The sequence below is a fragment of the Sceloporus occidentalis genome, unplaced genomic scaffold, assembly GCF_023333645.1.
Source record: "Sceloporus occidentalis isolate IW3139 unplaced genomic scaffold, rSceOcc1.0.p SCAF_107, whole genome shotgun sequence".
Taxonomy (NCBI): Eukaryota; Metazoa; Chordata; class Lepidosauria; order Squamata; family Phrynosomatidae; genus Sceloporus; species Sceloporus occidentalis.
Window position 1 is genome coordinate 2,382,239 of NW_028317087.1, and position 27,001 is coordinate 2,409,239.

The 27,001-nt window shown below is 38.4% G+C and overlaps 1 protein-coding gene across 1 annotated transcript; it reads left to right on the top strand.

The window, feature by feature from the left end:
* The first annotated feature begins 1,679 nt into the window (after window positions 1–1,679).
* On the top strand, window positions 1,680–25,967 carry LOC149283260 (translation factor Guf1, mitochondrial-like). The gene is made up of 17 exons (XM_089497796.1): window positions 1,680–1,829; window positions 10,063–10,174; window positions 10,571–10,719; window positions 11,020–11,100; window positions 12,090–12,167; window positions 13,481–13,564; window positions 14,057–14,121; window positions 15,128–15,331; window positions 17,035–17,174; window positions 19,109–19,232; window positions 20,108–20,240; window positions 20,748–20,891; window positions 21,164–21,297; window positions 21,530–21,631; window positions 21,789–21,908; window positions 24,594–24,630; window positions 25,830–25,967. The coding sequence occupies exons 1-17, from the start codon at window positions 1,680–1,682 to the stop codon at window positions 25,965–25,967; spliced, it is 1,995 nt and encodes a 664-aa protein (XP_089353922.1).
* The last annotated feature ends 1,034 nt before the right edge of the window (window positions 25,968–27,001 follow it).

Here is a 27,001-nt window from a genome sequence, read left to right on the forward strand (position 1 = left end):
GCATCAGACGGCCGCCCACCTTCGTGAGAGGGAGCAAAAAAAGGACTTACCGTAAGGTCGTCTGGATGAGAAGTAACCTCTGGGGCCTCTGGTGGATCCAGGGAGACCTCTGGAAGGAAAGAAGGGCGTCGATCGTTGCTCGGGGGTATGACATTGAGAGAAGGAGCCTCTATAGTTTCCATGGAATCTGGAACCACGGCCGGACGAACGGCCCCTGCTTCGTCCAGCCCCTGCAAAAACCTTTGGGGCGAAAACTCTTTTCATGGAAGACTGGGCCTTATCAAGGGCAGTAAAGGTTTTTAACAAAGGAACCGACCTTCTTGACGAACGAGTCACCAAATAAGAGCCCCTTAACCGAAAGGGCCTGGTTCCTGAGTAGCCATGTTGTCTAGCTTGGGCTCGATTTTAATTAATATGGATTTGCGCCTCTCGGCACAGAGCGCTGCATTTACATTGCCCGTCAAACAGACCAAACGCTGAAGCCAGCCGAGGGCTTCGTCAAAATCAAAGGCATCAGGGGAAGCCTTGCCCCCCTCAAGCAACTCAAAAAGTTTGGTAATGGGGCCCAAACTGTCCAGGAGTTTGTCCTGACAGTGGCGAAGTGAGAACTCCAAGCCCTTCCTGGGTTTCCAACCAGTCTTAGAAAGGAACTGAGGATCGACCTCGGGGGTCTTACAGACCTCATCAGGAACAATAGGCCGGGGGCATTCAGCCCTAAGTTTACGCCTGCTCTCTTTAGAGAGAGGTTTGCGTACCCGGAGTGCGAGATACTGTGCAATATGAGCCGGTGGGTCCCATTCGGCTGACCTCGGGTGACGCAAGGTATCCGGATCAAAAAGGGAATTACCGTGAGGGTCTTTGACATCGTCATCATTGTCCCCAGGAGGAGCAAGGACATGGGCCATCTCACCCTCAGAAGGACACACGGCCAACACAGGGGAGTCATCCCCATCAGACAAATCAGAACCAGGGTCTTTATAGGAATTAAGGTCATCACCACTCTCATCAGACTCTGATGAATCTATTTGAGCCTTAGCTCTTTTCCAATGTCTGGCCGTTTTTGTCCGGTCAGGGACTCTTTTGCGCGGTAAACCAGCGCTCTCAGGGACAGGAGCAGAAGCATTGTCCATCATGACAGTAGCATGGCTGTCAGTCACGAGTGGGGATAGGTGTTTAGTCTTACACAGGGCCTTTTTGCCTAAGGGAGGAGGGACGGGCACAGATGCAGGAGCTGAGGTAACAGGTACCTGGAGCAAGGCCTGCTGAATAGATTGTGAAATAGAGTGAGACATAACACCCATGGCAGAAGACAGTGCTTTAGTGATTGAGTGAGACATGGTAGTGTCTAATAATGACTGAAAATCCTCTGAGGATAGAGGATGGGAATCATCATCATGATTCCTATTAGAGGAGCCGGTAGCCCCAGCAGGAGCAGCCTGATCGGCCAAACGATCCATGAGAGGATAAATTATAGCAGTAGAAATACTTAGAAACACTGGAGGAAACCAGTTAAGGGTTGATTAACCCTTAGGGAAGGAAAACGAGGAACCGTAACGCCAAACGAGATGGAGCACGCAGCCTGTACTTGTGGTAATCCTGTGAGATGCGCGCCAACAAAAAATGGCCACCGCGAGAGACAGAACACATGCGTGAGACGCACCCGCCGGCCGAAAAGGCCGATGACACGGCAGCTCAAAGAAAACCTGTCAGATGCGCGCCAACGAAAATGGCCGCCGCGAGAGACAGAGCGCATGCGCGAGACGAACCCGCCGGCCGAAAAGGCCGAGGACGCGGCAGCGCGACACGGGCGAGCGACGGAGAAACCAAAGGTAAGGACAAAACCCAAGACCTAAAGGGAGAAAAACGGCACGCACGATAATACGAAATAGAGATAAGGAACACCAGGAAAAGGTACACGATACAATGAGATAGGAACCATACAGGAATAACGGAAAGAAAATAATAATCAAGGCAGCAAATAAGGAATATGAAATTAATTATGAAATTAATATGTAAACAACACAGAGGAAACCGCAGAGCAAATATACTTAACTGTCCGCTGAGGGAGCAGCAACAAAAGAGGAAGTGCAGCAGTGTTTCACGCCCTTTGATATGTTGGAACTGTGCTGATTGGTTGATATGTTATGTCACTTTATATTATGTTTTTTCTCTTCAGTTAACTGCTTCCCTTGTTTTTAACTGCTGAGGGAGTAGTAATAAAGAAAGAGAATGCACTATAATAGGAGCCTCCGTGTCCTTAATAAAATCCATCACAATGGGATTACGCTTTCAGCTATTTTTCAGACATAAAACTAAAAGTAAATGTTTACAGACATTAAGTGGCAACAATATGGCCATGAAAGTAAGCTGTATACACTTTTTAGTTATTCTTTGTTGAAAATTGACAACTACCATATGTGATATCATGACCTTTGACCTGGCACAACAAATTAAATGACTTCAAATGTATTTGTAACACGATATATTATATTAGCCAGTGTACTAACTATGATCCAAACTGGCATTTTAACCCCTTGATGACAATTGCCGGTCCGGGCACGTCACCGAAAATCGTGACGATTATGACAATTGACGTGCCAGGACCGGCACGTCTTTAAACGGGTGAAAAAATCGATCCGTGATCGATTTTTTCACTCAAACGGTGTTGCTCTAATGCCTCGACATCGAGGCATTGAGCAACACCAAAAAAAACATTCCCGGCCCCCCCCGATCGCTCCTAGGAGCAAATAAAAAAACATGTTTGAAAGACTGCACGTCTTTCAAACATGGCGGCGCCCGCCGCCGAAAAACGGGTTTAGGAAGCGATCGCGAGTCGCTTCCTTTGCTTAGCTGGTGTTGCTAAGATGCCTCAGTATCGAGGCATCTTTGCAACACCTGTTTAGCAAAGGAAGCGACTCGCGATCGCTTCCTAAATGCTCAACTTACCTTCCCGGTGCCGGCGTCTTCGAAACACATGCGGTGTTTCAAGATGGCGGCGCCCATCAAGCCGGGGGCGGAGCCTGCTGTCATCATCGGGGGGGGGGTGTTGCTGGATGTCATGGACATCCAGTGAATAACACCCCTAGTGGTCAGATCACTCATAAGAGTGATCATGATCTGATAAATCAAAGGCAATGTTTTCTAAACATTGCCTTTGATCAGTATTGGATCTGCCTCCCTCCTTCACTTGCTTCTAGTGAGGGAGAGAGACAGATCAGTGTGTTTTTAGGTATTCTCAATAATATATATTATTATTGATCCAAAGGCTCTTATAAGAGCCACCCATTTAATATTAACCCCTTCATTGCCATTGATCACTGCATAAACAGTGATCTTGCATAGTGGCAATTGTTTTTGGGGTTCTTTTTTTTTACATTTTTTTTTACTTTTTATTTTTTTTTGTACTTTTTTTTAGGGTTTTTTTAATTTTTTTTATTAGAGCCATTAACCCTTTCCTTCCCTACTATTTTTGCTGCAATTGTTGCCATGCAGCGGTATACGGCTGAGGAGGCATGTTCCAAATTTGGCCCTTTTGCCCCCAAACAATCTGACAAACCCATGCATGTGGGGTATCAATGTACTCAGGAGATGTTGCTGAACACATATCGTGTTGTGTGACAGTGACATATACCAGGAGCTGTAATTTTACACCTGAAGTACAAAGTATGTTTAAAAAACAGCAAAAACAATTACTATCACAAACTTTGACAAGGGTTGGTGGTAGGATTAGTGCATGGAAAGGGTTAAACTATCAGCATCTAAAATACCCTGGGGTGTCTAGTTTTCAAAAATATATGGTTTGGTGGGGTAAATTTAATTTGCTGGCTTCAAAGATGCCCCAAATACCACATGGAGACAGAATTACCAGATTCAGAGAAAAATGGTTTTGAAATAGCAAAACGCTACTTGTACTTATTGCCCCATAACGTGTAGAAGAAAGCAAAAAAACATAAAAACATTGGGTATTTCTAAACTCGGGACAAATAGTAGAATCTATTTAGCAGGTTTTTTCAGTAGTTTTTTATGATGAATAAAAGATTTTTCAAATAAAAGTGAGAAATTTTTTTTTTTTTTCAATTTTTCGTCATATTTTATTATTTTTATTATAGAAAATTACATCATATATAAAAAATTATGGTGTCTGAAGAAAGCCCTTCTTGTCCTGAAAAAAACTATATATAACTTGTGTGGGTTTAGTAAATGGGTTAAGAGAAAATTACAGCTAAACACAAACACCGCAGAAACGATAAAACAGCCATTGTCACGAAGGGTACAAAAAATAGAATCAGCCTTTGTCACGAAGGGGTTAAAGGAAGCAACATAATTACTTAAAGCAACACTCATTGGCCCAAGGGAGCACCTAAACAAACAGAGCATATTAAAGTACTTTGAGCAATGGATTAAAAAAAACAAAAAACTTTACTTACCTTAGGGAGAAGCTGCAGCCTCCCACCCTCTCCATGGCCTGATGATACTTGCCACTGATTGGCTGCTTATAAACATGTGTGTCTTAGAATATATAAAAGTGATATTCATACACGTTTCCTTTAAAATGCTACATGCACACACATTCCTATCAAACAATATGACAGCTTTTCTAATCACAAAATACATTTCACACACTGCAATCGGTAGCGGAAAAAAACATAGCCTTTTTGTAGAAAACACAACTTTTTCTTACAGGTACAAGTATATATGTTATTGTTCACAATATAATTTTGTCGGCTAGTAAAAAGTATTTTATGGTCCATCAATATAGCTTATATAAGATAAAAATGCCTGGGAGGAAAAGTGGTCCCACAGTGACACCTACTGGTAAATTTTGAATATTAGTTAATGCTGTAGAACATAAGCCTTTTTAGCCTAAAGTTACATTTTACATGCAGAATGCAACTACGCTTTACAGAATCACCTATCGTGATCAGACATGCAGAATTGCAAATCTTGCTGCCCCATGCGCACTGCAGTGAAGAAATTTGCGTAATCTATTTGTATAGATGATGATTTGATGTAAAAAGGGTAACTAAATATTATAGCTGCCTCAAATTGTAGGATCAACTTCTACACATAGTGGAATCAATATAATTTTATATATAGAAAAATCTAAATTCTATAAAAAAAAGATTGTATAAAAAAAATCTTCACAATTGTCCTGAAAATGTTGTATAAGAACAAAAAACAAACAACCGAAACAGAAGAATAAATAAGCAACTTTATGTAAAATGCCTAATACACAGTGAACCCTGGCAGTTATGCTAACTATATATATATATATATATATATATATATATATATATATATATATATATATATATATATATATATATACTTTTTTGTTTTGTTAGAGTGTCTAGTTTGAGAAATAGAAGCCTCACAGGTCCTCGATCAATTGGCAGCTTCATTAGATAGTACCCACAAACCAACATCAACGGTGAAGTTTCACCTCCAGAATTCTGGCCTTCTAGACAGAGTTTCTAAGAAAAAGCCATATCTCAGACTGGACAATAAAAAAGAAAAAGATTAAGATGGGCAAACCAAGACACTCAATAGAGGATAAAGCGTTTTGGACAGCCAAATCACACCAGCCACATTGAAGGGCAGCACGTCTGCCCTTTTCCATCCATCAATGATTGCTTACGTCGCTCAGGGGGTGATTCTGGATGTCAGCAACATCCAATGGTACTCATTGGTAAGGAAGGGGTGTTAACACTTTTTGTGGACAGAGCTAACCATCTGGCCACTGTACCTACCTTGAATGTTAGCACGATGCCAAAGGTAGCTTCTTACTCAGTCAGCTTCTTTCAGTCTTGCTTTTTCTTCATATTTTCTTACATTTTTTAGACCTGCAAGATATAAATGAATACTGCAGAACCATTAACATCACATTGTCTTATGTCAAGAAAAAACAAGTAAACTGGCACCAAAAGCAATAAAAACACAATAGTCAATTGTCAGAATTCACCATTATTATTTTGTATGAAAATCAGCTTGGTTCAGTAATAATGACTTTGTGTTCTATACATTGGGTACCCCTCTAAGTATGAGCCAAACAAAACTTTCTACCGGCATGAAGCGCAAGGCAAATGCTGAAAATCTTAACCCAGTAATATTACATACCTCCCCACAGTCTCAGGTTTAGGAGGACAGTCTTGATTTTTAGTTAACTATCCTGCTTTTGTCAGAGGTGGGGAATCTGGGGATCCTAGGCCAGTTGGAAAGATCGTCTAATCTTCCCTGACCAGCCTAGAGAGCTCTAAAATTAGTGGAGCTACAGCTCCCAAGTGACCACCTACCGATGCTCTGTGGCTCAGTACGATATATATACTCACTGGCCACTTTATTAGGTATTTATGAGTATTTCAGAAACTGCTGATCTACTGGGATTTCCACGCACAACCCTCTCTAGGGTTTACAGAGAATGGTCTGAAAAAGAGAAAATATCCAGTGAGCGGCAGTTGTGTCGACGAAGATGCCTTGTTGATGTCAGAGGTCAGAGGAGAAATGGGCGACTGGTTCCAGATGACAGAAAGGCAACAGTAAGTCAAATAACCTTACAGCCAAGGTATGCAGAATACCATCTCTGAACGCACAACACAACGAACCTTGAAGCAGATGGACCACACCGGGTCAGCTAAGAACAGAAACCTGAGGCTACGATTCGCACAGACTCACCAAAATTGGACAATGGAAGACTGGAAGAACGTTGCCTGGTCTGATAAGTCTCGATTCCAGCTGCGACATTCAGATGGCAGGGTCAGACTTTGGCTTAAACAACATGAAAGCATGGATCCATCCTGCCTTGTATCAACGGTTCAGGCTGGTGGTGTAATGGTGTGGGGGACATTTTCTTGGCACACTTTGGGCCCCTTAATACTAATTGAGCATTGTTTAAATGTGACAGCCTACCTGAGTATTGTTGCTTACCATGTCCATCCCTTAAGATCACAGTATACCCATCTTCTGATGGCTACTTCCAGCAGGATAATGCACCATGTCACAAAAGTCACATCATCTCAAACTGGTTTCTTGAACATGACAATGAGTTCACTGAACTCCAATGTCCTCCATAGTCACCAGATCTCAATCCAATAGAGCACCTTTGGGATGTGGTGGAGCGGGAAATTCACATCATGGATGTGCAGCCGACAAATCCGCATCATAAGAAATGTAAAAATATTATATATATAGTTATGAACACTATAAAGCAAGAATTCAGCACATACCCAGCAAATACCATTCAAAAAACACCTAAGGCACAAATATTGTGGATTCCATCACACTGTATGATCGTGTATTGCTTATCCTGTCACTTCATCAAAGTACCCCAAGTTTGGTGAGTCCCATATAATTTTTCATGGCTATATTGCATACCAGGGAGCAGAATCAGTGGGACTGTTTTTTATTTTAACCCAAATAAGCAATTTAAAGCCTTCTCTGAACTCCATTAAATAATTGCCTGTGTGGCAGGAGGGGCTGCTAAAGCCAAAAGTTTGGTCAGAACCTGCAAATATGTGCGGCACAAAAATTATACAAAAACACAGGAGCGCACAACCTAAAAAGCATAAAATTATCAATAAGTACACAAAACAAAGCAAGAATTCTGTGCATACCCAGCAAATGCCATTCAAAAAAATCAATATTGGGGATTCCATCACACTATATGGCCATAAGAAATACAAATAAGTGGAATTAGTGTAATGAGACTGTTCTGTTTTCATTATTAGCATTTACTGCTTGTAGAAGAATATAAGAACGAAGAAGCGCTCCGTTTTATTAATTTGGTGGGGGCATGTGCAGTTTCCCTTTTAAGAACTCATCGTTGCCACTTTAAGGCTGGAGCGAAGCAGTGCATTCTGGGAGGAGGGTCACTTTCACATGCAGCCTGAGCAGACATGCTGGAAGGTGAGTAGTAAGGAGCTGCTTGATCAGGTAATGGTCCAGCAACTAATGGGTCTATATCCGAAATGTCTGCACGCTGGAAGTTAACGTTTCTTTATCTTGATTTAAGAGAAGCCGGTGATTTAGACCCAGTTACACTTTAACGGCTTCTACCTGTCTGTGGATCATGTTTTGCACAAAGTATCCAGTTTACTGATAGGAAAAATGTAAATAAATTCAGCAAAGATTTTCTGTTATTGTTTATATTTTTTGTACCCCGTGTTTAAAATATGTGCATATTTAAAGTTAACAGAAATCTACAGCATCTTCAGAGAGAGTAACTTCATGAAGTATTCATGAGACTAAATAACTTAATACACACGATTAAAAACACCCAAAAAACAAAAAATACTTTATAAAACGTGAAGTGCCCATTACCACCATACTATTTGACGTATTCGCTCATTCCTGTATGTATAGGGAAGAGTAAATTGTTTACATTTTTCTTTACACTGGTTATTATTGTCCAAAAGTATCATCTTCCTGAAAGTCAACAACTTTTGTCAATGTGTTTGCTCCGTTTTTGCTTCGCTTTAACCCTTGAAAGTAGGTGTTTTGGCCCAATACAAGAGGGTGAAAATAAACAGTAACGTTAACCCCTCCATCTTGTGTGTTTGATGAATAAGGAGTCCTGTTTTCCATATTTGATGAACTTGCTCAAATTATACATCATTTTGTTTGGGAGAAGTAGGGCCACATTTTAATTAATAGAAAAATGTAAAACAATTAGTAGCGATAATAAATAATTTAAAAATAAAACTATGCCGAAATTTAAAAAAAAATTTACTTTTTCCCTTTTTGGAAGGGGTAAACTACCTCTCCTCCACCATATCTGATCACAAGCTGGCCACCAAAGCCCTACATTGCAGATTGCAATCAGCCATCAGGTGGCAATGGGGGAGCCCAGTAGTCTTTAGAAAGACCCTGCTGAGGCTCTCCTCTCCTGAAGTAAACGTCAGGTGGTTGTCAGCTCATTCCTTGAATGATAGTGTACCAGCACCCTATTAGACGATCAGTCGATAGGAAGCGAGCGATATCTCCCTTGTGGCAGCTGCAACAAATTCAGGACGTATCTGTACATCCTAAAGAGCTTCTTGCCCCAAGTTTTAAGGACGTACATGTACGTCCTAAGGAGTCTGAAAGGGTTAAAATTGACAATAATAATGTGTCTCAGGTGGCCCCTAAACAACCAATGCAAGTAGGAGTGTTTTGCAAGGACTTTACATATGCTTTGTTTAATTGAAGAATGTAAGAAAATGTACATACCTGCTGCAGCTTCCCACCCTCTGTGTGGTCCAATGTTACCAGCCTCTGATTGGCTGCTTGACACCTTATTTCAGTTTCATAAAAAATATTGACTGTAAAAAAAAAAAAAAAAAAAGAATCCCAATTACTTGAATGCTAGTTTCTGTCTTTTCATTTGCAGAGCTTTGGAGAAAATGGAACTTGTAAGTGTGTATGGCTCAAAGAACCCTTTCCCCTACCGGATCGCACGTCACTTGTAAAGAAAAAAAAATATGGATTTTAATGATACTTAAAATTTAGGTATCACTCCACAGGACCAAATCTTCTGAAGACATGTTTGTCCCTAACCACAGCACAAAATGCCTGCACCTGTGGAAGCGCACAATTTATGCCCGCTTTGGTCAACTGTCGACATGGAATTTATATGGCTCATGTTTTTATCGACATCGTGGTTTCTTGGAAACAGTCCAGATATCTATGGATCACCAAAAGCTTTATAGTTCTCAAAAGGTGATGTCACAACATATGTTGTCTTTACATGGGGATTACCAGTCACCAACTTGGCTAGAGATTTTCTTGTACTATGATTTCTGTGTTTAACGTGCTTATAGTTTGTGAAGCTGAAGATAGTTGTATTTATACAACTCTTAGATGGTACATCGTGAAATGCTCCATTTATCACATTTTTTCAAATTCTTCCAGCAGAAGTGGTAAATGTTAATATAGTGAAGGAATATAGAAAGAAGGCTATTCAGGATTTAAGGCAAAGCCAGGTATACAGTAAGATTTGAGGGACAGGATGATGCTTCCTTGCCACCAAAAATCCATGTCTTTTTTCACAATCATTCCTGCTATAAATCTGTGTGTGCTTTATTGCAGGAGAAGATAGATATGTCTGAATACTCTGTAGAATGTATTAGAAATTTCAGTATAATAGCTCATGTGGACCATGGGAAAAGTACTCTGGCCGACAGACTGCTTGAAATTACAGGTATGGAAATATGGACATGGTTGTACTTAGTGGTTGCAACCGCCAGCTCCAAAAGGGCTCCTCTGTAGATCCTCCATTGGGTTATTAGCACTTAAGCGTTATTTTCATTCTACTTCCTAATGTGTTTTGTGATTTCATGCAGTTGCTGGCGCTTTTGATTACAGTTGTAATATACGTAAACGTAATATTCCGTGTTGTCTACTTTTATAGGCATTTTTCTTACATTTTTACTTTTCAGATGTGTGAATGGCATGTATGTGTTCAGATGGATTAGTCCAACAAGTTAGCAACATTAAAAGTGACACGTCCAAGGCCTGTGTTAGCACTAATTAGTGTTGCAAAGCTTATTACTGTTCAATCTATTGACACTTTACATGTTTTTGACCGACTTCTTAGGGCGTATTCCGAAAGCAGTTTCTAACAAGCAAGTCCTGGATAAACTACAAGTGGAACGAGAGAGAGGAATCACAGTAAAAGCACAGACTGCATCTCTGTTTTATACGTTCAAAGGCAAAAAATATCTTTTAAACCTGATAGACACCCCAGTAAGTTTACTTTCCATAGTTTGTACAGTCGCTCTTTACCATGTAGCTTTTTGCTAAAAATACCATTTTAGTGTGGAGGCCATAATCCATACTTCTCAAGTGTCCCGGATTTCCCGTGGACATGTTTCTTTATCCGATGGAGTCCAGAATGTTTGCTGAGTATGAATGTATCAGCGTTCTGGAGCCATAAAATTCACAATAATATGTATAGAAACTTAAGAAAAATTGGTTAATTGATTTAGTTGCTTAAATAAAATACATTATTCTGCCTCTCATATTATTTATCTTTGTATATTTCAGGGACATGTGGATTTTAACTATGAAGTCTCTAGATCGCTCTCTGCTTGCCAAGGTGTCCTGCTAGTAGTTGATGCAAATGAGGTAATTCCTTTGTATTCATGTAAATCATAGTTCTGTTTCTATACTTTTTCGCACATTGTCTTTTGTAGGTAAAACCAATCATTCTTATTTCTCATTGTGGGTTTTGTAATCCCCAGTGTCGCATTGGTTGGATTACCCCAGTTGCCTTTTTACTTTTAGTCTGTAGGTAAAACATAATACTGATAAACACAGTATAAAGGGAGAAGAATGTGTGTCAGTGCTCTTTAGGGGACATTAGACTTTTTATAAGCCCTTTTATGTTTTCTAAATGGACCGATTCAGTTCAGCTCTACATACACTGAATACATCACCTGCCACATTTAATAGCGGGCAGGGGAGGAGAATGGATTTTACAGAATCCCCTCTGTGCATTTGCAAGGGGTACATCACAGACCTGTAAAGGGACCACTCGGCTATCAAATGCATTAAAGTCCATGTAATGGTTGAAGTCTTGCTTTGTTATTGAGAATTCTTTTTTTCCCCCCAGATTGCAGATTCCCTTTAATTTTCAATGACCCTTTACTGCAATTTACCTTTGTATTCTAGCGCCAGCCCATGCAGCATGTTGTAGCACTCTACCTGGAATATGCCTGCGTTGTTTTAGCAGACTATGCATAAGCCTCTAAGGAAGTTTAAAACTGTCCAATATTTCTCTTCCAACACAAATATGTTGGGGAGAAGCACCACCTTATACCAGGTAATTAGACACCAATATGACCGCTCTCACATACGACACAACAATGTATTACATAGTAGTTTAGGTTTAAAAAAAGTTCAAATTTGCTGTGGATCCAGAGTATGCCAAACAACCCACATTGTAGCGTTCTCCAATTATCTCTCAAAAAGGGAAAGCATTCCTTCTTTAGGTTTCTAACTGGATCAACAAGCTATAATCCTGTCCTTTATAACTAATTATATCCTTGTTTTGTCTTATGTAGGTGTGCATTTAGATATTTTGACGCATGTTTTCATTTATTTTTCCTCTTAAGGGTATTCAGGCGCAGACTGTGGCAAACTTCTTCTTAGCCTTTGAAGCACAACTTGCAATAATTCCTGTTATAAACAAGGTGAGGCTCGTACACATCTGTTTCCATGATCAAACCAAATCTACAGTCCAGCGCATGATGGAATGGTGAACAGCTTCTCGATCTCTGTACCATAAGGAAGCCTTAATCAGTAAGCTGCTGTGTGCAAGATGAAGGCACCATTAATTTCAGCTTGTGGCATAAATGGAACTTGTGTTTTATGTGTTAGCATTCAGTTGTGTAACCATTTTATAGTCGCTGATTTTGAGTAGGGTTGCAAGAGTTCCTTAATTTAAAGGACTTGCTTCAGAGGTTAAAGGGACACTCCAGTGCCCCAGGGAGCCCCCTAAACAGTCAATACATATGAATGTACTGTGTAATTATTGCTTGGGTGAAGATGACTTGGTTGTAACCTGAGTGAAATGGATAAGTCCGTGACGTTGTTCTTCTGAAAGTGAAGAACAGATGGTTTCCTTCAGGATGTATGCTGTGGTTCTTACGTGGATGCATGCTTCACTAAATATGTGGGTGTTTAGTGAGTCAGCTCTTACCCAGGGTTTTATTTACTTTGGGTGCTACCTTAAGCTTGATCTAGGCCTAGGGCATTGCCTTTTGATGGATCGTATGGAGGCATTGTATGTTCTCCATATTGTAAATGTGCTGGCTGAGGAGATCATAGATCTCCATTGTAACCGGCATGGCGGTGACCTGATCGCCCAACAGGCTAGAGTACTGCTGGCTACCTGCTTCCCTAGGCTATAATATTTTTCTGCTCTTACCATTCTGTAAACATCTGCTAGAACCCTACCAGTCAGCTACCAGATCTATATTAATCACTTACATTACATAAAACTAATAGACACTCATTTTGGTTTTGATCTGGAGTTTTACATTCTTGAGGCTTCTATGTATCTATAAATGTGTAACGCTATGCACATAGAATTATTAGATTGATCTTGTAGTCTGTTCCTGATATGACATGCAGTCACACTTTTGTCCTGAAACGTTGACTTACTCATGTAGTATTTAGAAGACGCAGAAACAAATATTTCATAAGCCTGTGGTGCTTCATCTTGAGTAATTGTCTTCTATTCTAGGAAGGCATCCACATTGTGTAACAAGATGTGGTGACATACAAATATATACTTTTTTGCTCTTTTTTTTGTTACTATTATTAGCTTATGTAGATCTGACATGTATGGTCAAAAACATTTTTCATAACCTATGATCAGACGGCAAATGTCAGGAATTTTCATTGTAGTTCACTATTTAAGTAATGTCTTATTATTTTAACATAATGGTTATTAAAAACAAAATGTTTTACCTGTCATGTTATAGTTGTTTCTTTTTTCCAGATAGATTTGAAGAACGCAGAACCAGAGAGAGTAGAGAAGCAAATTGAAAAAATGTTTGATATTCCGAGGAGTGACTGCATTAGGGTTTGTATTTAGTTATTGTGATTAAGTATATATGTCCGCAATTCTTTAAAATACGTATCTTTTATAAAAAAAACAATAGCTCACGTTTCGCTATATAGATGTTGACTTGACCTGAGTTTTGGGAAAACGGGTGCAGTTTGTAGAAGAGAAACACATAAGGAAAAATGATTTTGAAATTAAAGCTGAGTTTTTATTGGTTGAAAGTGTTAAGCGGCCATCAGTAAGACATGCAAAGACCTAAGACCATAAAAATGCTTATCCGATGAACCTTGTTCATGTAACTTGAAGAAAAAACTAAAACATATGCTGATAACATTTATATGTATATTTAGCTACAAGTTCATATTTATTACTTGAGTAACATAATTTGTTTCTCTAAACCTTAAGCATGAAACTGGCAAACTATTGTATAAATGGCATTATTTTGATTGTGTTATGGCATAACATGTACAATAAAATTGGTCTATTTTTCTAATATACTTATTTCTATAGATCTCTGCCAAGCTTGGAACAAATGTTGAACGAGTTCTTGAAGAGGTTATAACGAAACTCCCACCGTAAGTGCATTGCAGTGCTTTATAACCCTTGCTATGAATACTGCCCTTCTATGTTTATAAAGGCAGCTCCTCTAATTGTAACAGCCTGTTGCTATTTCTGCTGTCCTAAAGGCAAAGATTTATCTTGCATTGGTCTCATATAGACTTTTAATATTTTTGTAAATAGATGGTTTCTAAAGTAAATAAATCCACTTGAGAATACCCTCCTGCCACACAGGTACCTCAGTAATGGTCCAGCGAAGGCTTTAAATTGCTTGAGAGTCTCTTTTGGGTTAAATTGCAGTGCAGTCCCGCTGATTCAGCTCCTTGATAAGCGATATAGCCATGAGATATCAGACTCGCCAAATTTGGGGTACTTACGTAGTGGTGGGCTAAGTAATATTTGGCCATATACTATGACTGATCCCCCAATATTTATGCCTCAGGTCTCTTTTGAATGGTATTCGCAGGACATGCACTGAATTCTTGCTTTGTTTTGAATAAATCCAGTGTAACTGAAAACTTTTACTTGTCCACTTTTATCCAGTTTCCATAATTGAAATCTGTTTACTTTTGCCATTCTTTTACTCTTTCTAATAAAGCAACATATTTGGCGTCCAAAATGAGCAGCATGATGTAGGTTATGCCCAGCTAACGCTTCGTGTAGACATATAACAATGTTCTCCATTCTTGAATTAATCATTTTAATGTTTTTATTGCCTGCCCTTTCCAGCTGCTACTTGGCAAAGTGTTTAATTATGGAATTCAACGTAACCACAGGCCCCATTTAGCTCATAACTTGTAGTTACCTTCCATTTGCATTAGTTGCCAGTGTTAAATGTGAGTTTTGCAAATATAACTTAATGTAAGGGGCTACAGGCAGTTTTCGTATATGTGTGTTTGTAATATATATACAGGGCTCTATGACTGTGGGGTCCTTTGAGCTAGTAGTTAGATAAGTGTTTATTTTAAGCTATAACATACCTTTCACAAATAATTATTGACCTTTTGTACATTTTTGTTTCAGACCTAACATTGACCCAAAAAGCCCCTTGAAAGCTCTGTTGTTTGATTCAACATTTGATCATTACAGAGGGGTTGTGGCTAATATTGCACTTTTTGGGGGACAGGTTTCCAAAGGCCACAAAATTGTGTCTGCTTATACTGGAAAGAGCTATGAGGTCAATGACGTTGGCATCTTAACACCTGAAGAAGTACCGACTGATAAGTTGTAAGTACTTCATTATTTATTTACCTTATAAACATATGATAATAAAATCTATTACAAGCACACAAAAAAAGTGTGTGTATATATATATATATATATATATATATATATATATATATATATACTACAATCAACCACATCTAACTGTATTAAAGGGACACTTCAGCCATCATATTCACTTTATTGCGTATGGTAGCCAGATGGCCCATACTTATGCCCCTTCTCCCTCCAGCACTGGCTCAGGGAAAGCTTCTGTTGCGGTTCTATTAAGACTCCTATGAGCAGGTATGGAACGCATTGATTTTAATGGAAGCACTTTACTGTCACTCATTGACTGCTTCAAGCAGCCAATCAGTGGCAAAAACAGTCGATTCATGGATAAGGAGGGTAACTACTGCAGCAGGACTCTTCGGTGTCAGGTTCATTTTTTTTTCTCTCCTGTTTTGGAAGAATAGATATTAAAGTACTTAGAGTACTTTAATATGCATTGGGAGTGTCCAGAACATTAAACTGTCCCTTTAAGATGAAATGAGAGCCCAAGCATATGACTTAGTGATGGCGGGATTGCCCAGTGACCCTTCATACACCATGAAAGCAAAAGAGGGCCACACTTTGGTGGATAAAGGCAAAGTGCTTTTTGATGCTCTTGGCTATAATGGTGTGGCCTTACCACCTCACATTCAGAAAAATGAGACAAAATGCATTTTCTAAGGTTGTTTAAAATGTATAAATTGGTATTTCATTTTTGTTGTAAATTCCCAAAGGCCTATGAGAGTTTCTCTCATACTTACACTGCATTGTGGGATATTAAGATTGAAGCATCCTATTGTTTCCCACAAGGCAGTACAACAGGAATATACAGTATCTGTCTGGTATACTGGCCAAGATAACATAGTGTTGAATGTGGTTGCTCAGAAAATGAAAATGCCACAGTGGTTTTGGTGAAGGAGATTGTCTGGCCTTTTGGCTACCGCCTCTCTTTTGAAGCCTTCAGTACCAAGAAGGCATGGTTTGCATACCCCTTAAAAGAGTGGGGCACCAGAACATGATTTAGCATCTGGTGGTCCTCGTGGTACCTTTTGGAGTTTGGCACTTGGATTTCAACCCCACTACCTTTGCTTGATAATTGAAGCACTGTACCTCATGCTGGGTGCTGTCTGCTAGCTGAAGCTCAGTAGAGGTTGGGTGATGCAGCAGGACAATGCCTCTAAAAATGGTTTTTGGAGTGGCCCATTCAAAACTCAGACCATAACCCATTAGAGATGATGTGGAATGACCTTTAAGAGAGCCTTTCACACCACACATCCCAGGGATTTGGCTAAGTTTAAGCAGCTCTCCAAGGGTTCCAACCAGCACTGTGAATGTTTAATGAGTGTGTTCAATAAAAACATTATCATTATTTGTGCGTTATTAGCGTAAGCACATTGTATTTGTTTATACTTGTGATTTAGATATAGATCAGATAACATTTTATGAACAATCCATGCAGAAAACCAGGTAATTCCACAGGGTTCACTTACTTTTTTCTTGCCGTTGTATGTGTGCATACAGTGTAAAAGTCTGCATTCTCACCTTACTCGAATTCTCGAATTACTGGGTAGAGGTTTTTTTTATTGTGACCACTAGATGTTGCTATGTGTTTTGAAACCACATGTAGGAACGAGAAGAACTGGAAACATTGCTTACAAATATTGTATTTTATTTAGGTATGCCGGACAGGTAGGTTATTTAGTTGCTGGAATGAAAGAGGTGAATGAAGCTCAAATAGGTGACACTCTGTATCTGCAAAAGCATCCTGTGGAGCCACTTCCTGGATTCAAATCTGCCAAACCCATGGTATTTGCAGGTAAGACTGACACATAATTTCTTTTGTATCGCGTTATTTAACCTGAGGAAAAATAGTAGACCTCCTCCAGCAGTATTTACATTTTTTGTAGTCACCGCAAAGGTATGTCTGTGATCCAGACCGCAATAACATGTCAGATTCATTTGGCGGTTTATATAGGTGCCGTGAGTTTTTCAGGACAGTCTTGGTGACAAATTTCAAACCTTTTATTGGGACTACCAGAAGTTTAGCATGTATAGTGCCTTAGTATGGGGACAAAAAGGGAGAGGAGGTGAGGTAACCTGTGAAGAAGACTTTTTGTATATGTGTGTATGGTGTATGTGTATGTCTGTGTATGTATATATATATATATATATATATATATATATATATATATATATATATATATACACACACACCGTTTTTGCTCGATTATAAGACGACCCTGATTATAAGACGACCCCCCAAAATCAAAATATTAATTTAGGAAAAAAACAAAAAGCCTGAATATAAGACTACCCTATAGGAAAAACGTTTTACTAGTAAATATTAATTAATGTAAACTATTTTTTCATATTTAATAAAAGCTATGATTGAGAAAAATATATATTTTTTATTTCCTTTTATTTGCCAACCTGCCCCCCACAGTTATGCACATCTGCCCCAGGCTTGCCACTCTGCCCCAAGAAATGCCTTATACCCCCCTATTTGCCACTCTGCCCCTTGATGTGCCTTTTAACCCTCTACATGCCACTCTGCCTCCAGAAATGTCTTCTACCCTCCTATATGCCACTGTGCCCCATGATATGCCTTTTAACCCCCTATATGCCCCTCTGCCCCATAATATGCCTTATACCCATATATGCCACTCAGGCAGAGTTATGTGAGGACTGTGCTAGCTTCCTGTTCTCCTGCAGCTAGTAGGAGCGACGCTGCTCGCGACCAAAGCCCGGTAAGCACCCTGGCCCCAGCAGAATGAGGTCTGATTAGAAGACGACCTCGATTATAAGACGAGGGGTATTTTTCAGAGCATTTGCTCTGGAAAAAACCTTGTCTTATAATCGAGCAAATACGGTGTGTGTGTGTGTGTGTGTGTGTGTGTGTGTGTATATATGTATGTATGTATATATATATATATATAATTAAGGGGGTAGTAGAATTACTATTAAACACTCATCTACAGACACCAGACAAGCCAGAAGGCTTGTTTTGTTCCGTGTGGGTAGGCGCATGCAAATAAGGTCAACAATGGTGATCATTGTTGACCTTATTTGCATGCGCCTACCCAGAATCCCTTATGGTTGTGGCAGCACCATGAGATTTCCGGGGGCAAAAAAGGCCTTCTGGCATGTCTGGAAGAGTTTTCAATCACCTTTACCACCATAACGTATGCTATTGGTGTGTGTGTGTGTGTATATATGTATATATGTGTGTATATATATATATATAATTATACACCAAGTAACTAAGTGCACATCCTTGATTTCATATGCAATTCATGTTCAAATGAAGCAAAGGTTTTGTTTTTTATAAACATGAAGCAAATTTATTTATAAAAGCATGTTTTGTTTCAATTTTTAAATATTTAAAATGCTGATTTGTTTCTGTATTCTTTAACATTGTATTCAGTATGCCAGTTTCTTGTTTGCACTCCAAATACCAATAGAAAGTTAACTCAAGTACATGGACTGAATTAACTGTTCAGAAAAGAACTATTCAGCATCAGGAGGCTGGCAGCTTTTTGCCAGCTTGTCAGAAGTTGTTAAATGGCTGAGCTTAAAAGCGCATCAGTGCCTTGAAACAAAACTAAATAATACATGACATGTCGTCTTTCATTTTGTCCGTGGGTATTTTTATTTTGTTTACCTATATTTATGCCAATATAGGTTACATGCAACAAAAAAAAAAAAAAGTATTATAAATGAACTGCCATCTGTCTATATATTTAATTAAAGGCATGTATCCAGTCGATCAGTCTGAATATAACAACCTCAAGAGTGCTTTAGAAAAGCTGACATTGAATGACTCTAGTGTAACTGTAAATCGGGACAGCAGTCCAGCGCTCGGAGCTGGATGGAGGTGAGTTTGTTAATCGTCCACATCAGTCAGTTCCTTAAATGTTGAAATTATTTATGTTTACCGTGTACACTTCACATGGTTCTCGTACTTCGTTTCTGTGTACCTGCTTAGTATTATTTACATATTTTATTCATCAAAGGTAACTCTATAGCCTTGATGCACACAGCTGATGGAATGTTTTTCAGTGGCGATATAAACTCTTATAGGTGGTGTTCCAGCTAGGCAAAGCAATAATTGTGCTCTCTGGCATGTTAATCCTTAAACCTTACCAGAGCTCATATTTTATGCTTTCTTAAAAGTGAATTGCATAAAACAACATAGCAAACCACGAGAACCCTTTTCAATGTTATGGTAGCAACTAGTGACTGCATGTGTGTCACCTGAGAATTATTTAATCATAAATGAGACACAATAATACGTCATTATATTTAGGTAGCTTTTGGCCATGCATAAGAATAATGGTGGTTCAATGCTGAATTTGGCTATAAAAAATATTACAGTAAAATTATTTTGCAGAGCGAGTAGGTATTTTTAATAGTTGTGCTGTCTTAGGCCAAACCTAAAGCATTGCTTCAAAACTCTGCCGTCCTTATTTTACATATAAGAATATATCGATGGAAAAACAACTTGTTAAGTAGACCTTTCACCCAAAAGGAAGAATGACGATGGTCATTGTGAGGATTTGCATAGGTCATTTACTAGATTACTTTTTTGTTTTTAATATAATATATACATTGTTTCCTGTTGCAAAAATCCATCTAACTTTTGTTATATAACAAGTCACAATTTAATAATGTCACCATATGGGACATGTCCATTCTTTTTCTGAAAACAACATATCATGCATGATTAATTGGGCTTAATGTTTTAAACAGGTTAGGTTTCCTTGGGCTTCTACACCTTGAAGTTTTTAACCAGCGCTTGGAACAGGAGTATAATGCTTCAGTAATTATGACTGCGCCAACTGTACCATACAAGGCTAGACTGTCCTCGCCGAAACTGATAAAGGTATCTTGTTCTTCAGGCGATTGTCTCTGTAAAAAAGTTAATAAAAAAAGTAGAATACATTTATACTCTCTAGTTGCCAACAAGTGTTGAGGTACCAGTTGGCATCGTGGATCTGGGTTAGTGGGGGCCTCATCCCTTGTAGGCAGGGGAAGTTAAATCTTCACCTTGTAGGAGGACTAATTATTATTTTCTGCATTTACAATCCTGATAATGCGAAGGACACACTGGAAATTTGTATGCCTGTTTCAACCGAAAGTTCTGTTGAACAATCAGTGCCTATTCCTTATACAGATATCCTCCTATATAGTTCCAAGAGAAGATACATGCTAAAACAAAATTAATTTGCATACCATTATGTTCTGGAAAAATATGACCGCTTTACCATAACGTTTTGGCAAAAATAGATTTGCTAAGGGGTCCTTTGTCAGTTCTGCGGTAAATGCTTGCTGTGTGTATGTAACATGTTATCTTTTTATCTACAATGTTGTTTTTTTTTTAAAATTACAGGAATATGGTGAAGAAGAGATAACTATAGTAAACCCATCTGATTTTCCTGATAAATATCAAGTATCAGAATTCCTTGAGCCTATGGTATTAGGCACCATCATTTCACCAGATGACTATATGGGAAAGATAATTACTCTATGCCAGGTAAGGATCCCTTTGTGTTTCGTTATGTGTTTGTCTATGAATTTAAGATTGCTTCTCGATGTCCGCTGATGTTTATTTGCCATCTTGTGGTTCAAATCTCAATGGCTTTCTGGATGTTCATGATGCTACCTGAAAGCCTCATAGAACTTATTGCACAAGCTCATAATATTCAGGAAAAGACAAATGTGTACCTTATTTAAAGCAATGGTGTAAAAAGAAACACACTATACGTTAAAGTTTAAACATAAAATAATTATAATTGTTTTTCTTAGTCACGACGAGCGATTCAGAAGAGCATGGTATACATCGATGATCACAGAATTATGATGACCTACCTATTCCCTCTAAATGAAATTGTTCTGGATTTTTATGATAATCTAAAATCACTTTCTTCTGGATATGCAAGGTACTTTTAGTTGTCTTTTTTTAAGTTATGACATATCTCTCCATTACATACATAACAAATGCACTCAAATATGACGTGTGTGTGTAATACTAATATATAAGATAATATATTAAAAGGTGTTTATTACGACATTAGTTTTGATATTGATAACACAAAATATCTACGCCTATTTAATTCTCATGTACAACTATAAGTTGCTAGAGCACCTTCTGAGTAATTGTGTTTTTTTTAGTTTTGACTATGAAGATGCTGGTTATCAGGCGGCAGAACTTGTCAAATTGGATATTTTGCTAAATGGACGTCCTGTAGAAGAGTTGGTGACCATTGCACACAAGTAAGCTTGCATAAGATATTTTATATTTTTTTATATAAAATATAAATTAAGCTTTTTTTTTTTTTATATATAGATTAATGGCTTGATCAAATATACAACGTTTATGCAAGGTCAAAAATGAATGTGTCTACAACAATCTCCCTTCCACTTGTCTTAGAGATAAAGCTTATGCGGTTGGGAAAGCAATTTGTGAAAGGCTTCGTGATTCCATACCCAGGCAGTTGTTTGAAATAGCGGTGCAGGCAGCTATTGGCAGCAGGATCATAGCAAGAGAAACGTACGTATGAAAATAGGAACACCTAATGCAGCTATGATGCTGTTCTTACCTGCTACTATGTCTAATGTGTCTGTTCGTGCTAACGTGTAATGAATGGTGCATAGATGTTGATCTGTTCTCTACTGGAGGCAGGCATGAATCGGTCCTTTTCAAAATGTAGGTCCTCTGAACCATTCAGTTTGGTACCAAAAGCTTTTTTTTTTTTTTTTTTTTAACCCCTTCGTGACAAAGGCTGATTTTACTTTTTGTACCCTTCGTGACAATTGCCGTTTTAACATTTCTGCGCTGCTCGTGTTTAGCTGTAATTTTCTTCTTTCCCGTTTACTGAACCCACACGAGTTATATATTGTTTTTTTCAGGACAAGAAGGGCTTTCCTTAGATGACATTGTTTTGATTGTATCATATTATTTACTATTAAAAAAAAGTATAAAATATGGTGAAAAATTTAGAAAAAAAGTTGAAAAATCTTTTACTCATCTATAAAAGGTAATGAAAAAACCTGCTAAATAGATTCTACTATTTGTCCTGAGTTTAGAAATACCCAATGTTTTTATGGTTTTTTGCTTTTTTCTACACATTATGGGGCAATAAGTACAGGTAGCGTTTTGCTATTTCAAAGCCATTTTTTCAAAATCTGGTAATTCTTCCCCCCATGTGCAATTTCGGGTATCTTTGAAGCCGGCCAATGCAATTTACCCCATGAAGTCATATATTTTTGAAAACTAGACAGCCCAGGGTATTCCAAATGCTAGTATTTTAACCCTTTCCAAGCACTAATTCTACCATCAGCCTTTGTCAAACTTTATGGTAGTCATTTTTTTTTGCATTTGTTTTTTCACACACATTTTACTTCAGGTATGAATAAACAGGTTCTGGTATATGTCACTATCATAAAACACCCCAATATGTGTTAAGCAACATCTCCTGAGTACAGCGATACCTCACATGAATGATTTTGCCTGGCTGTTTGGGGGGAAAAGGGCCACATTTGGGGCATGCGCATTTTTCAATGTTGAACTTTGGCATTTGGGGATCCACTGCCCATGCCCTATTTGGTACATCTTTGAGCCGGGCCATTTCAGTGTGCCCAACAAAACCATATATTTTTGAAAACTAGACACCCCAGGGTATTTTAAATGCTGGTATTTTAACTCTTTGCATGCACACATTTTACCACCAGAATTTTTTCAAAGTTTGCAGTAGTATTTTTTTGTGTGTATTTTTCCCCCACACACCTACTTTATGTATGAATTTACAGCTCCTGGTTTATGCCGCTGTCACACGACACCCCAATATGTGTTCAGCAACATCTCCTGAGTACAGTGATACCCCACATGCATGGGTTTGTCATTTTTTGGGGGAACTAAAAGGCCACGTTTGGTACGTGTGCATTTTTCTAATTGGAAATTAGATGTGTGGCCATCCTTCCCCCCCGTGCTATTTGGGACATTGTTGAACCCGGCCAATTCATTTTACCCCATCAAATCATAAATTTTTTTTTAAAGTAGACACCCCATGGGCATTTAATATGCCAGTATTTTAACTCTTTCCATGCGAGAATTGTTTTAAGCTAAAATGCTAATTTTAGGACTTGCTCACAAAATATTTTTTTAATTTTTTTTTTTCAACTTCAAGGTTCCCCTGATAGTGACATCAGTGGGAAATTATTTTTACATTTTACTGGTTTTTTTACAATTTTTTTCTAATTATTATTATTAATTTTTATTTTATTTTTTAATTTATTTTTACTAATCACACTGTGATTAGAAAGCTGGGCTCCATTGACTTGCATGGTTGAATGCAGTACCTGTATTCAACCTGCAAGTGGAGCCAGAGTTCTCTAGAGGGTCTGGAGACCCTGTAGCGAACTTTTTCTTCTTTATTGTTTTTTTTTCCCGGGCCGCCGCCATCTTGCTGTCCATCCTGAGGTAAGTGTCTGGTGTCGCTGGATGCCTCCTGTTCGAGGCATTCCAGCGACACCATTTAAGTTTAGGAGGTGATCGTGATCCGCCGTTACAATGTATGGCGGATGTTGATGCCCCTGGTGCCGATCGTGGCATTGCTGTCGAGGCATTACAGCAACGCCGTTTTGATTTAAAAATCGATCACGGATCGTTTTTTGTTTTTTTTCTCATCCGTTTTAACAAATGACGGTCCTGGCATGTCATTTGTCGTAAACGACTTGTTTTTCCGTGACGTTCCCAGACCGGCAATTGTCATCAAGGGGTTAAATGACAATGCATAAAAATAGAAGCTTTGAACAGCAAACAGTTTGTACTGGGGCCAGTTTAGAATACTAACAAAACAAATAACAGTAACTTAACAAATATTCTTGGCACTGACAATGTTTATATCACATCTTAAAAAGTCCTCTTAGATAATTCAAACGTATTTATGACATAAGGACCAAACATAAAGCAAATTGACCGAAAAAGCTATACCTCCTTGGAAGATAAACTGTACAGTTACATCTTGTAATCCTGAGCTGTCCCATTGTCATATTCTTAACAAATCCAGAGAGGTGCAGTTGCAAATATTCACATGGATGTGGGAGCCTACTTCCAGTTGCGGAAGAGTTCAATTATTTTTATTCCACCATACACATGGGTGAACTTTCCAAATGTTATTTGTACTTTGATACATAGATAATGTATTATCTACCTAATATTTACTCTTTTTATCAGGATTAAAGCCTACAGGAAAAATGTCCTGGCAAAATGTGTAAGTATAGCTTTTTACTATTGTAAGCTCTTTGGTTCTGCCATTTAACATATTCTCTTCTCACCTTAGCTTGGCATCACAAAGGCTGCCAGAGCTCTGACAGCAGTAGGAAACACCTAATATGTGGAGCAAATGATGGCAGCCATTGTAAATTCTGCAATTAAAAATAACAATGTCACTTTAATGGGTATGAAGAGGTGATTGTGGATTATTCTTAGATGATGAAGGCACAGGAAGTTTCTCTTTATCAGTAGCCCAATTTCCAAAATCATTAAAGCACAAATTATCATGCTTAATTTTGTTAAATAAAGAAAGGCGATGTCCTACCTGTCGGGACATGTAACCCCTTCCTTTCATATAAAACAAGTTCTGCCAATAAAACCAAGGGAGGACAAGATCTTCTTGACCCCCCCCAAATAGGGAGTCTTGAAGAGGATGTGAGAGCCAAACAATAAACCCACATCCCCACCAAAAAGGGACCTGGCTCTACTGTGGCAGTTCCAGTGGTGTAAGTTCTGTGTATACTCAATCAAGCCTTCTCAAAAGAAAAAGGGACACTTGTGCACATAAATCAAAAAAGTGCAGCACAGGAAAATAAAATGAAAAGTGCCATTAAGGTCCCAGCTCATAAATATTGCACCGTCCCTGACTAGCCATAGGCCAGGTCCATATGGAAATAAATAAAACATTAAAGGGAAGGGAAGGGTCTATGTAGTCAATGGTGCACCCACCAACCTGACCAAAGTGAATGAAGGGTATGTAATCCTCAACAAAAACAACCACATGTGGTAAATTCCTTGGTAGATCAGTGGACCTGAAATGAAAGTTTTTAGTTAAATCAAGAACATAAGTATCAAGTGTTATCCTGTGGATTCCATAATTTCTGTTTCAGCAAGGCTACTGTGGACCACAAAGAAAATGTGTTAAGCGATGTTAGTATCCATAATCTCCACAATCTACTTCTGCATCTCTGTAGCGCCACTGATGGCCAAGAGTTTTGTTTCCAAATACAGCTAAACTCATGTTTGAATGTTAATATTTAGAGAGATGAATAATTTGTGAAACTTCATTCACCCCAGTAAGAGGACATGTAGTTGCAGTCCTGAATACACCTTTTTTGCTGTTTTATTTTTCTATTTTAAAATAATGTTGCGTTCCCACTAGCTCTAGCATGTGAGATTGGTATTCTTGTTTTGCAGTATGGAGGTGATATTACGAGAAAAATGAAGCTGCTAAAGAAGCAAGCTGAAGGCAAGAAAAAAATGAGGAGAATTGGGAATGTGGAGGTGCCAAAAGATGCATTTATAAGCGTATTAAAAAGGACTCCCGACAAATGAAAATGAAATAACTAGCCACATATTTGTTCAATTTGGAACAGAACCAGTGACTTGAACTTTGGCATGCAGTATGGCAAAAGAGCCGATCTACAACACCCACAATGTTCAGGCAGCATGTAAAAAAAAAAGGGCAGCCATGGGTGGCTGAGATTACACTGGGTCTGTTTTTAGGAAAGAAACGTTTTGTGTCTTACTACTTGAGCTTCATTCTCAGAGACTATCCAAATTGTTGCACTTTGTTGAAGATTCCCATCATTTTACATAGACTTACTACTTTAAACACAAAGTAAACTTGTTGTTATACAGAATAACACCTTCTGCTGATGATCATGGGATGGATTCCAGATTGGTAACCAGTGTCCATAGTAAACTGTCAGTTATAAATGTGTTTACTCCCTGAATCAGTTTGGAAAGCATTCTGCATTCAAAACAGCAATTACAATTTCTTTGGTTAAAATATTTTTTCAATGGATAATAAAATACAGTGTGAAATATCATTTTCCCAGTTTTCATTGTGTAAATAATGATCTTACCTATCCTTTAAGAAATGCTCATGTCAAATTTAAACTGTTTTAATAGTAGTCTTCTCAACTTGTCTTTGGTAAGTGTAGTGTTTATTTGGCACTGTTTCAATTTTTTAAGGAAAGATCCTTATGTATAGCTTGGAGGAACGAAGAGAGGGGGATGTGAGATAGAAACATTTAAATAAATTAAGGGATTTCACCAAGGAGGAGAGATCTTAGAACAAGATGTCATATTCTAAAACTTGAGAATAGTCTTGAGCATTCTGATTTATGTAAACTTTTTTTTTTTGTAATGAAAATCGCCTGTTTAGTGCATTCGTACAAATCTCCGATAATGAAGGAGATCCCAGATGAAACCGCCGAAAACAAATTGCAAAAGTGCAGAAAGTTTGTTACGATTTGTCCATTAATTGAAACATGTAGCCGCCACCATTCCAAACCGTTTTGACGCTCCATGATGTATAGGAGGGTACATATCAATGACTGATTGGTAGAAGTAGCCAAAAAAAA